Source organism: Hypanus sabinus, chromosome 14, assembly GCF_030144855.1.
Source record: "Hypanus sabinus isolate sHypSab1 chromosome 14, sHypSab1.hap1, whole genome shotgun sequence".
Lineage (NCBI taxonomy): Eukaryota > Metazoa > Chordata > Chondrichthyes > Myliobatiformes > Dasyatidae > Hypanus > Hypanus sabinus.
Genome location: NC_082719.1, coordinates 59010213 through 59023129, shown reverse-complemented (window position 1 = coordinate 59023129; position 12917 = coordinate 59010213). Strand labels below are relative to the sequence as shown.

The 12917-nt window shown below is 39.8% G+C and overlaps 1 protein-coding gene across 2 annotated transcripts in view; it reads right to left on the bottom strand.

The window, feature by feature from the left end:
- The window catches only part of zdhhc2 (zinc finger DHHC-type palmitoyltransferase 2), a 92340-nt gene that overhangs the window by 31542 nt on the left and 47881 nt on the right, over window positions 1–12917 (bottom strand). The window contains exons 8-9 of one of the 2 annotated variants that reach the window (XM_059989271.1): window positions 11768–11803; window positions 1434–1566 (exon numbers count right to left, since the gene is read on the bottom strand). In XM_059989271.1, the coding sequence (XP_059845254.1) occupies window positions 1434–1566; window positions 11768–11803 (169 nt within the window). The remainder of the gene's footprint in view (window positions 1–1433; window positions 1567–11767; window positions 11804–12917) is intronic. The other variant, XM_059989272.1, reaches the window with a different exon arrangement.

Genomic DNA, 12917 nt, shown 5'->3' with positions numbered 1-12917 from the left:
CCTCATGTCCTCTCTAGACACAGATGAGGTTCCAGAGGACTGTTAAGATGCTAATACTGTTCCATTGTTCAAGAGAGGAACCAGGGATAATCCTGGAAACAACAGACCAGTGAATCACACATCAGTGAGGAAGTTACTGGAGGAAATTTTTTGAGATAAGATTTATGAGCATTTGGAAAACCATGGCCTAATTAGGGAGAGCTGGCATAGCTTTGTGTGAGGCAAGTCGAGTCTGCTAACTTGACTTGAGTTTTTTTGACAAGGTGATGAGGATGATTGATGAAGGTAGAGTTGTAGATGTTGTCTACATTGACTTTATTCAGGTGTTTGACAAGGTCCCTCATAGGAGGATCATCCAGAAAATGAAGATGTATTTGGTCAATGGTGATTTGGCAATTTGGATTCAGAAATGGCTAGTCCATAGCCAACAGAGGGTGGTAGGTGAAGGGGCTTATTCTTGCTGAAGGTTTTGCTGGAAGACCGAATGCATCTTAATTAGTGGTATTCTGCAGGGATCTGTACTGGGACCTCTGCTGTTTGTGATATAAATGACCTGGATGAAAATGTAGCTAGGTAGGTTAGTAAGTTTAAGGATGATATGAAGATAGGTGGTGTTGTGGATAACATAGATGACTGATTGGCAAAGAATAAAGTGGGATATAGATCAGTTTCAGATAAAGGGTGAAAAATAGCAGATGGAGTTTAATCTAACCAAATGGCTTTGTACAAATTGATAAGAGTGGTGAAGGTGGCATATGGTACGTTTGCCTTTCTTAGTTGATATTTATTAGACTGCATCTGAAGTATTCCATTCAGTTCTGGTCACCCCATTACAGAAAGGATTTCAAGGCTTTAGAGAGGGTGCAGAAGACATTTACCAAGACACTGCCTGAACTACACCTGCCCAGGTACATGTACCATCTCACATTTTCTTCAGTACTATTTTTTTTTTCACTTTATCATTCTCACAGTGCCTGAATATTGGGATAATGGCCAATCTAAGGTCGGGTGTGGAGATAATTCTATTGGGCTCTGTGCTGTACTTGTTTGAATTTTGCAGGTGCAGTAGCATAGAGAATGTCTGGTCTTCATGATGTCCCATCCTTATTGACCTGTTTTAATTTCACTGCAGATACCTACAGGAGCTTGTTGAACTAGCAATCTGGCTGGAGAGAATAGGAGATAAACACCAGGTCAGGAACTGGAGTTTTGATGTATTTAGTCTTCTCTGTGGACTTTGACACACTCACCCTAAACCTCTGATAGATGTTATTGTGCAGAATATTTCTGCAACCCATTAAATTTTAAGCCCAAAAATGCCACCAAAAACAGAGATTTTATTTTTCTTTGTTGTAGATTGTCCAATCTTGCTCCAACCTAATTATTTAAAAATTCAACATCATCAAATATTTAGTAGAGAAATTCGATCTTACCTAATGTAGACCTGTTCTTACTGACTAACCAGCAATGGTAGCCAAACAGAGAGGACAGGCTGACGGAGAACATGGCAGCTGCAAAGAACAGGAACATGATGTGGAACTTAGCTTGGGTGTCTGGTAGGCCATTCTGGGGAAGGGGAGAAAGAAAGAAAAGGATAACAATATGCCGGAAACACAGAAAACAAGGTTGTACTTTCTATATGTAATTTTGCAACTATACATTGCAGAAACTGATCTGCTTTGCATATCTTTTCTACACCACGGGAATACAGGAGGAGGAGTTGGCCATTTTACTGTATTATGATTATCTGTACCTCAACCACAATCACCTAGCCTTTCATCCATGAGCATACATTACCTACGCTTAAAATAAACCTACTGAAGCTCTTGAAAGTTTCAATTAACCAAGCAGAGGTATTCTTAAGATGAGTATGAAAAGGTTCCAAATTTCCTTTATTATTCCCCATAGAAAAAGTACATGTTTGACACAGCACTGCAGACTGAAGGGCCTGTACTATGCTGTAGGTTTTGTATGTTTCTAAAAACTGCCTCTTCCCTTCGTTCATGAATAACTCACAATCTAATTCTGATTTCTCCATCAATAATCATATGCAAATAACCTTCAAAAATGGGACAGCTTAATTAGATTATTCCCCAACATTGTCTTGTTCATGACTAATGTTGTAAACCTTCAAGCAGCCCTAGGCTGTCCATTCCTGGCACCCTCTATATGGGGAATTGCATTTTTAAAAGCCTAAAATCAGAAGCTCTGCAACTCGTGGGTCAAACCTAATTCTCACTACTGCTATGATTACAACATGTTTGTCTTTCCACAACTCAAGATGAAACATATTATTGCCAATGTTCTTTTAAGAAGTTACAATTTAGTTTGATTTAACTTCTTTCTTTTCAAAGTTAATGAAATTAGTAATTTGGTTTATTAAATCGAAGCAAGAGGCGAAGAGGGAAGAGGTAAAAGAAGCTCAGAGAGAAGCTGTTTTTTTTAACTGATCGGACAAAGGGGTTGGATTGCGCAGGTGTGTGATGCAGCGCGCCAAAGGTTTAAAAGAAAGACCGCCATATACAGTGGCCATCGTCGTAGCGGACTGAGGCAGAGTGGGATGGCTTTGGCTCAATCAGGCTTCGGCGAGAACAGGCAGAGGCGAGGTTGAACGGGGCACGACTGCGCAAGCGCATGAAGATCAGCCTCTGAGATCAGTGGGAGAATTTAGTGAGCAGAGGCTGAGGACGAGCTTCACTCCAGGTGAGGTAAGGCCGGATAAGCTCCTTTAATTAATCTAATTATCTTAGGAGTAGGTAATGGAGGCAGCAGTTAGGGCAGTTGAGTGCTCTGTATGCAGTATGTGGGAAGTCAGGGCGAGCACAGCTGTCCCTGATGACTACACCTGCAAAAGGTGCATCCAGCTGCAGCTCCTGACAAACCGTGTTAGGGAACTGGAGCTGGAGCTGGATGAACTTCGGATCATTCAGGAGGCAGAGGCAGAAATAGACAGGAGTTTCAGGGAGATAGTCACCCCTAGGTGTCAGGAGACAGGTAGTTGTGTGACTGTCAGGAGAGAGAAGGGGAATAGACAGGAAGAGCAGAGCACCCCTGTGGCTGTTCCCATCAACAATAAGTATACGGTTTTGGATACTATTGGTGGGGACAACCTACCAGGGACAAGTTGCAGTGGTTGCATCTCTGGCAGTGAGACTGGACCCTCAGCTCAGAAGGGAAGGAGGGAAAAGAGGACAGCAGTAGTGATAGGGGATTCGAAAGTTAGGGGGACAGATAGGAGGTTCTGTGGAAGAGATCGAGAATCCCGGACGGTCTGTTGCCTCCATGGTGCCAGGGTCCGCGATATCTCGGATCGAGTTCTCAGTATTCTCAAGAGGGAGGGTGAGCAGCTGGATGTCGTGGTCCATGCAGGGACCAATGACGTGGGTAGGAAGAGTGAGGAGGTCCTGAAAGGTGAGTTTAGGGAGCTAGGTACCAAGGTTAAAGGACAGGACCTCCAGGATAGCAATCTCAAGATTGCTACCAGTGCCACATGCAGGTGGGTTTAGAAACAGTAAGATAATGCAGATCAACATGTGGCTGAAGACATGGTGCAGGAGGGAGGGCTTCAGATTTATAGATAATTGGGCAGTTTTCCAGGGAAGGTGGGACCTGTTCCGGCAGTACGGTTTACATCTGAACTGGAGGGGGACAAATATTCTTGCAGGTAGGTTTGCTAGAGAAGCTCCAGAGGATTTAAACTAGATATGAGGGGGGAGGGGAACCAGTGTAGGAACAGATGTATGGGAGAAGGAAGGAAAAGATTTCAGTAAAGTTCTTTGTACTGTTAGAGATAAACAGAGAGGAACAGGGGGAGAATTTCTTAAACGCGTTTATTTTAATGCTAGGAGCATTGTAAGAAAGATGGATGAGAGAGCATGGATTAATACCTGGAAATATGATGTTGTAGCTAGTAGTGAAACATGGTTGCAGGAGGGGTGTGATTTGCAACTAAATATTCCTGGATTTCGTTGCTTCAGGTGTGATAGAATCAGAGGGACAAGAGGGGGAGGTGTTGCGTTGCTTGTCAGAGAAAATATTACAGCGGTGCTCTAGCAGGATAGATTAGAGGGCTCATCTAGGGAGGCTATTTGGGTGGAATTGAGGAATGGGAAAGGTGTAGTAACACTTATAGGGGTGTATTATAGACCACCTAATGGGGAGCGAGAATTGGAGGAGCAAGTTTGCAAGGAGATAGCAGATATTTGTAGTAAGCACAGTTTTGTGATCTTGGGGGATTTTAATTTTCCACACATAGATTGGGAAGCCCATACCGTAAAAGGGATGGATGGTTTGGAGTTTGTAAAATGTGTGCAGGATAGTTTTTTGCGGCAATACATAGAGGTACCGACTAGAGAAGGGGCAGTGTTGGATCTTCTGTTAGGGAATGAGAGGTCAGGTGACGAAGGTATGTGTTAGGGAGCACTTTGGGTCCAGTGATCACAATGCCATTAGTTTCAATATAATTATGGAGAAGCATAGGACTGGACCCAGGTTTGAGATTTTTGATTGGAGAAAGCCTAACCTTGAGGAGATACGAAAGGATTTAGAAGGAGTGGATTGGGACAATTTGTTTTATGGGAAGGATGTAATAGAGAAATGGAGGTCATTTAAAGGTGAAATTTTGAGGGTACAGAATCTTTATGTTCCTGTTAGGTTGAAAGGAAAGGTTAAAAGTTTGAGAGAGCCATGATTTTCAAGGGATATTGGAAACTTGCTTAAGAAAAAGAGAGAGATCTACAATAAATATAGGCAGCATGGAGTAAATGAGGTGCTCGAGGAATATAAAGAATGTAAGAAGAATCTTAAGAAAGAAATTAGAAAAGCTAAAAGATACGAGGTTGTTTTGGCAAGTAAGGTGAAAATAAATCCAAAGCGTTTCTACAGTTATATTAATAGCAAAAGGATAGTGAGGGATAAAATTGGTCCCTTAGAGAATCACAGCTATGTGTGGAGCCGAAAGAGAGGGGGGAGATTTTGAACGATTTCTTTTCTTTGGTATTCACTAAGGAGAAGGATATTGAATTGTGTTAGGTAAGGGAAACAAGTAGGGAAGTTATGGAAACTATGCTGATCAAAGAGGAGGAAGTACTGGTGCTCTTAGGGAATATAAAAGTGGATAAATCTCTAGGTCCTGACAGGATGTTCCCTAGGACCTTGAGGGAAGTTAGTGTAGAAATAGCAGGGGCTCTGACAGAAATATTTCAAATGTCATTAGAAATGGGGATGGTGCCGGAGAATTGGCATATTACTCATGTGGTTCCATTGTTTAAAAAGGGTTCTAAGAGTAAACCTAGCAATTATAGGCCTGTCAGTTTGACGTCAGTGGTGGGTAAATTAATGGAAAGTATTCTTAGAGATGGTATATATAATTATCTGGATAGGGAGGGTCTGAATAGGAACAGTCAACGTGGACTTGTGCGTGGAAGGTTATGTTTGACAAATCTTATTGAATTTTTTGAAGAGGTTACGAGAAAGTTGATGAGCAGTATATGTTGTCTATATGGACTTCAGTAAGGCCTTTGACAAGGTTCCACACGGAAGGTTAGTTAGGATGGTTCAATCATTAGGTATTAATATTGAAGTAATAAAATGGATTCAACAGTGGCTAGATGGGAGATGCCAGAGAGTAGTGGTGGATAACTGTTTGTCAGGTTGGAGGCCGGTGAATAGTGATGTACCTCAGGGATCTGTATTGAGTCCAATGTTGTTTGTCATTTACATTAATGATCTGGATGATGGGGTGGTAAATTGGATTAGTAAGTATGCAGATGATACTAAGGTAGGTGGTGTTGTGGATAATGAAGTAGGTTTTCAAAGCTTGCAGAGAGACTTAGGGCAGTTAGAAGAGTGGGCTGAACAATGGCAGATGGACTTTAATGCTGATAAGTGTGAGGTGCTACATTTTGGTAGGAATAATCCAAATAGGACATACATGGTAAATGGTAGGGCTTTGAAGAATGCAGTAGAACAGAGTGATCTAGGAATAATGGTGCATAGTTCTCTAAAGGTGGAATCTCATGTGGATAGGGTGGTGAAGAAAGCTTTTGGTATGCTGCCCTTTATAAATCAGAGCATTGAGTATAGGAGTTGGGATGGAATGTTAAAATTGTACAAGGCATTGGTAAGGCCGAATTTGGAGTATTGTGTACAGTTCTGGTCACCGAATTATAGGAAAGATGTCAACAAAATAGAGAGAGTACAGAGAAGTTTTATTAGAATGTTACCTGGGTTTCATCACCTAAGTTACAGTGAAAGGTTGAACAAGTTAGGTCTTTATTCTTTGGAGCGTAGAAGGTTGAGGGGGGACTTGATAGAGGTATTTAAAATTATGAGGGGGATAGATAGAGTTGACGGATAGGCTTTTTCCATTGAGAGTAGGGGAGATTCAAACAAGAGGACATGAGTTGAGAGTTAGGGGGCAAAAGTTTCAGGTTGACACAAGGGGGAATTTCTTTACTCAGAGAGTTATAGCTGTGTGGAAAGAGCTTCCAGTAGAAGTGGTAGAGGCAGGTTTGGTATTGTCATTTAAAGTAAAATTGGATAGGTATATGGACAGGAAAGGAATGGAGGGTTATAGGCTCAGTGCAGGCCAGTGGGACTCAGTGAGAGTAAGCATTCGGCAGGGACTAAAATGGCCAAGATGGCCTGTTTCCGTGCTGTAATCGTTATACGGTTATATAGTTGTGTTAAGTTAGTTAATGACTATACAGCACTGAAATTATTCACTTTTGAAGGAATCTTAATGCATCCATTTCCATTACTTTCTCTTCCCACATCATTGGGTTCAGTGACTCACCTAAGACTGTCACTGTGCTAATATAAATATAACAAAGGCAGATGGAACAACTTCTCCGAAGCTTTTTTTGTCATATTATGTGAGAATTGTCTTAGTATTCTTTAGTGGAATTTGATACATCTCCAAAATATTGATGAATGATGACATTCCTGGCATCCCAACAGGCATTGTATGGTAAATGGTATAATCTGAAGTGAGTTACAGAAATTGTGCCAGATATGTTCGGATGATCCATGACCAGATATGCTAGGTCAAATTTCTGGATTGGCACTATTTGATCAAGAAATGGTTCAAATGTTAAAAAAAATGATTTACAAAAATGTGTTGCTGAAAAATACCAGTGCTAAATTTCTAAATTTCCAGACATAAATTATTATGCTAAAGTTTTGTAATCTGTCCCAGTATAATTTTATCTGGATTAATGCCAATTTGTTTTGGAAGAGAGTGTTTTATTATTTTTAAGGCATTATATTTTTGTTGTCTTGCTGCAGGGCCAGGCACAGATGAGCTACATCCACCAGTGTTGAATTTTCTATCTATTCAGAAACAAAGGTCAAGGAAATATATTCAAATATAACAGACCTTGGTGTAAGATAGGGGTTCACAACCTAGGGTCCATGGAACCGTTGGTTAATGGTAGGGGTCCATGGCAAAAAAAACCCAGATGGGATCCCCTGGTCTAGGAGAATGTATGCATTAAATTCACATTCTGTTAGGTCTAATGTAGGAAAACTCACAGTAAACATGGCCAATGAATTGTTTATACCAAATAGGATTTATAACTGTTAATAACTACTATATTCACAGCTTGACCAAAATGGGCCGCGTCTTATAAAGTCATAGAAATAGCTCTTCACCCAACTTGTCTGTGTCAACCATGGTTCCCACTAAGCTAGTTCCATTTCCCTGCACTTATCACCTACCCCCTTCCCAACCCTCCTGTCCATGTACTTAATCATATGGTTTTAGAAAAATTTGCCTCATGGAGATATCCTAGCCTCCTGAGGAAAGGGCAGCAGTTGGGAAGAATTATTGAGGAAGAAGGAATTAGTATCAATATTTGAGCAATGCAATCAGTCAATCTGCATCTGTAATCTAGAATCAAGTCTATCTTTACTCTTTACATCAAGGACCTTCAATAGGAATTGCGTCTCTTATTCAAGAGAATGACAGCTGTGACTCTTGTGAATCAAAGCATGGATGTTAGAGGGAGGTTGTCTCACAGATGTGAATTGAGTTCATTGAGGAAGTGACAAGAGGGTAGGGCTATGAATGTCGATGTGGACTTTACTAAGGCATTTTACAAGGTTCAGAAGATTAAGTCACCTGGAATTCATGGTGAGTTGATAAAGTGGATACAAAATTGGCTTCATCAATGAAGACAGACAGTAGTAGTTGAGGGATGTTTTTCTGACTGGAGGTCTGTGATCAATGGTGCTCCTCACGGATCTATGTTGGGGCCTCAGTTGCTTGTAATATATTTTAATGATCTGAATTATAATGTAGGTGATTAGTAAGTTTGCAGGTGAAATGACATTTGGTGAAGCTGTGGATAGTGAGCAAGGTTGTCAAAGGGTACAGCAGGGTATATATTAGCTGGAAATATGAGTGGAGAAATGGCAGATGGGAGCTTAATCCAGACATTTTGGAAGATCAAATGCAAGGGAAAAGTATACAAGGCAAGACTTTAAGGTACATTGATATTTGGTGGAACCTTGGGGTGCAAGAAGTACAATGCAAATCGGTAGTGTGTTAGGAAGACATGGCAAGCATGTCTTCATTGGTCAGGGAATTGAGCATTAAAATTGGAAAGTCATGTTTCAGCTCTAGATTTGGCTCCATTTGGACTGTTATTTGAGTTCTGGTTGGCTAACTACAAGAAGGATGGGCAGACTTTGTAGAGGTTGCAGAAGAGTTTCACCAGGATGCTGCCTTGATTGGACTGCATCAGCTATGAGGTTAGACAAACTTGGAATGTTCTTTATGGAGAGTCAGAGGCCAAGGTGGTAGACTTACATAACATTATGAAGGTCATAGATAGTAAGCCTTTTTCCCCAGAACGGGGATACCAAATATGACAAAGCATAGGTTTAAGGTGAGACAGGAAATGTTTTTGACTATGTAGAAGACTAGCGGGGCAAGTTTTTTTTAAAAATATAGAAAATGGTGCATGCCGAGAGAGTGCTGATGAGAGGTGGTAGAAGCAGATACAAAAGCAATGTTTAAAGAACATTCAGTCACATACATGAACAGGCAAGGAAGAGGGAGATATGGATCATATGCACATAGATTGGATTAGAGACTGGCATTACAAATGGCCCAGACATGGTGGTCCAAAAGGCCATTCCCTGTGCTGTACTTTTCTATGTTCTACTATGGTGCAGATTGAACGTAGAACCCTAAATCAGACCTCTTTGGCTTCATGAGACCATACATGTATTGCTTTGGTAATGCTATCCCAGGAAACTATGATTATGACACCACAATGCATACTTGTTTATGGGCTTCTGTGCAGGTTGACCAGACTGAATGCTGAGATGCGAGAGCTCTCCTATGAAGAGAGGAAGTGGTACAGATTCATATTGTTAGTAGTTCAGAAGGAGGGGGAATGACATCAAACCACTGAAAATTCCCGAGGATTGCACAGTAGGATCCTTAGCGAGAGTTTCTCTTAGCTAGAGCATCCTGATCAAGATCTCAGGACAAGGGTTTAGTCAGTGTGTTCTGGGTTGAGAAGGCACATCTTCATAATGTTACAATCTTTAGAATTCCCTACCCCAGATGCCTGTGATGGTTTGGTTGATGAGTATATTCAAGCCTGACAGATGGATAGATTTCTGGAATGTAGAATTATTAAGGCAACTTGTAGGTGGGGTAGGAAAATGGCTAATATAAAATAAGCTGATTGAACAGGGGAATATACTCAAAGGGTGGATGATATATACTTGGATTTCCAGGTGTTGTTCAATAAGGTGTCACATAAAAGATTTATCCATAAGGAGTCATGGAGTTACGGGTAATGTACTGGCATGGATTGATTAACCAATAGAAGGCAAAAAGCTGCAATTAGTGGATGTTGCTCTGGTTGGCGATCAGTGGGGAGCGGAGTATTGCAGCAATCAGTGCTGGGACACAACCGTTCATGATAAGCATTAAAGATTTGGAAGGGGAAACTGTGTATAGCATATGTAAGTTTGGTGATGACACTAAATTGAGTGGAAAAGCCAACTGAGCAGTGGTTGCGGACAGTCTGCAGATATGGATTGGTTCAGTTAATGGGCAGGAGTCTGGCAGAGGGAACACAATATTGGTATATACATGACTATCCACTTGGAAAGAAAAAAAATACAAGATCAGATTATTATTTAGATGGTTAAAGATTGTAGCATGCTGTTGTGCAGAGAGAACTGGGAATATTTGTACATGAATTACAAAAGGTTGGTTTGCAGGTGCAGGAGGTTATCAAGAAGGCCTTCACTGATACAGTGATTCAATTGATGAGCAGGGATGTTACACTGGCTTTAGAGACCATATGTGGAAGGTTTATTGGGTTGATTCCAGAGAAGAGAGATTAGCTATATGGAGAGATTGAGTTGCTTGGGACTATACTCATCAAAATTCTGAAGAACGAGAGGGGATCTTATAGAAAGACATAAAATTATGAAGGGGATAAATAAGATTCAAGCAGGAATTTTGTTTCCACTGGTAAGTGAGACTAAAACTAAGAAACTAGATTCAGAGGAGTAGGTTTAGGATAGAGATGGTTTACCTAGACAGTAGTGAATCTGAGGAATTCTCTGACAAAGAAGCAGCAGAGGCTATCTCATCAAATATATTTATGACACATTTAGATTTTTACATAGTAGGGGAATTAGGGGCTATGAATTAAAGGCTGGTAAATGGAGTTGAGTCATGGCTGGATCAGCCATGGTCTTATTGACTGGTGGGAGCAGATTCAACAATCCAGATGGCCTACTCCTGCTCCTGTTTCTTATGTTCTTAAAGAGTCTTCCAGCCCTAAACCCGCTCTTTTCTTTTAATACTCTGTGCAAGTTTATATTGGAACTTTTCAATTCACAGATGCTCAGTACCAGAATTGGAGGAGTAAAGCTATTTCCAAAAGTTGTAGATCTGTTAGAAGGTACAGAAGTAGGAAAGGTAAAGGCAATGAAAAGATCTGAAAACAAGGGGGAGAATTTCAATCGAAGTGTTGTTTAAGTCCCCAAGCACAGTGGAGATGGAAATTAGATGTAGATGGCCTCATATTTATTGAGGGCCTGGAGTACAGAGGTTGCAGAGGCATGGTTTCACGTTGAACTAAGGCAAAGGCAGAGTCGGCCAATAATACAATATTACCAAAGTAGAAATATCCAGTTCCTAATAATAGTGAGGATGGGTGATGTAAAGCTCAGTACAGAATTACAATGACATCAAGTTTCTGAGTAGTTTTGTTCAATTTCAGATTGTTGTCGTTGAAGCGTAGAAATTGTAAAAAGTACTGTATATGGTGTCAGGATTTGAACTGTGTTATGCTTAGTATATACTAAAGGCACTACAAATATAGGTTGTTGTGTAGTTATGTTTAGACTGCAAATCAACCTGATTCATTGCTTGCTTAGATTGTTAATGAGGTCAGGATAACTGAAGCACTAGGTGGCATAACCTTCTTGAATAAGTCCCAATTGTTCTTCAGCTGTGAAGTGTTTGGAAATGACAGTACCACATGCAGGTGACACTAAAGCCAGCAGAAACAAAAGTAGTTTTGGGTTAGAACAGCTTACAGTTAAAGACACTGTGACAATATGACTACCACATCACAGTAATTAAACATTACTAAAGAAGCAGAAGAATTTTCTCCCTAATAAGAATGCTGCAGCATTATGAATCAAAAGAGGAGGGTATTAAAATGTTGTAAAATGACTAATCAACTTTCATCAGGGAAATGGGCGGATCAAGAGTTTGGATTCCTACCCAATATTCCTTCAGGCGCTTAATTAGAACTCCATCCTTGAAAAGTGGGACGTCATCAAAAGAGGTGAAAGTGGATGGAGGAAATCAATAAAAATAGAACAAGTTAGAATTAATGAAATAAACAAATCAAGAAATAACCAAAGAAAGTGTCTTATGTTGATATTTTTAAAATCTTGTGTTTATAGAGCACATTTTGCAACCTCAGGCTGCTTTTCAGTCACAGAAATAGTGTTTGAAGTGTGATTATTGTCATACTGCAGGAAAATTAGCAGCCAATTTGTGCACAGCAAGCTTCCACAACAGCAATGTGACAATGATCTACAATAACTTATTCGTAGTTGTTGGTTGACTGCAAAACCATTGGACAGGGCACTGGAAAGAAACACCTAATCTTTAAAATAATGTCATTGGCTCTTTTGGACCTTCATTGGAAATAGATCAAGGCAAAGTCACGAATAGGAAATCTGTTTTGTAGCCATAAAGGCATTTTAAACCATGTGCCATATTATGATTCAGAACGTAAGCCAATTTGAGTTGTATTGTTAAAAAGAACAGAATTCCATATGAATTATACAGATGATAAACAAAAGTTACGTATCATATATTGATTGTAGAATGTATTGAACTGAGATGGGATAGAATCATTGCATTCACTGTTGTTTTCTACACAGTGATGCATAAAGAAAGTAAAAAATGAAATAATAAAAATCATATTTAATAGTTTTCATATATAATAGTTTTCATAATAGAGACATTAGACCAAAATAAACTTCATGTACTTTAAACTATGAAGTTTATTTTGGTCTAATGTCTCTCCTTAATGAAACAAGATATTAAAAGGAATATAATTTTATTTGTTAAATCATATGAATATCAATTTTATTGTGAGGTGCTCTGCCAATACCAATGCACAGTTATATTTGTATGAGGCCCCAAAAAACTCAATACAATAAGCTACAAATACAAACTGAACCACCTAATATATTCATGACTAGTTCAATTTCTTTTCGCATGACCTAAATGGGGATAATGAAATATTAGACTACATGAAGGAAACAAGTTGACTTATTTCAGAAAATCAGAGTTTTATGTTTCACCACTTTGAATCCTCCTAGTCAAGTTTCCTTAATATTCCGTACATTGGCTAAAA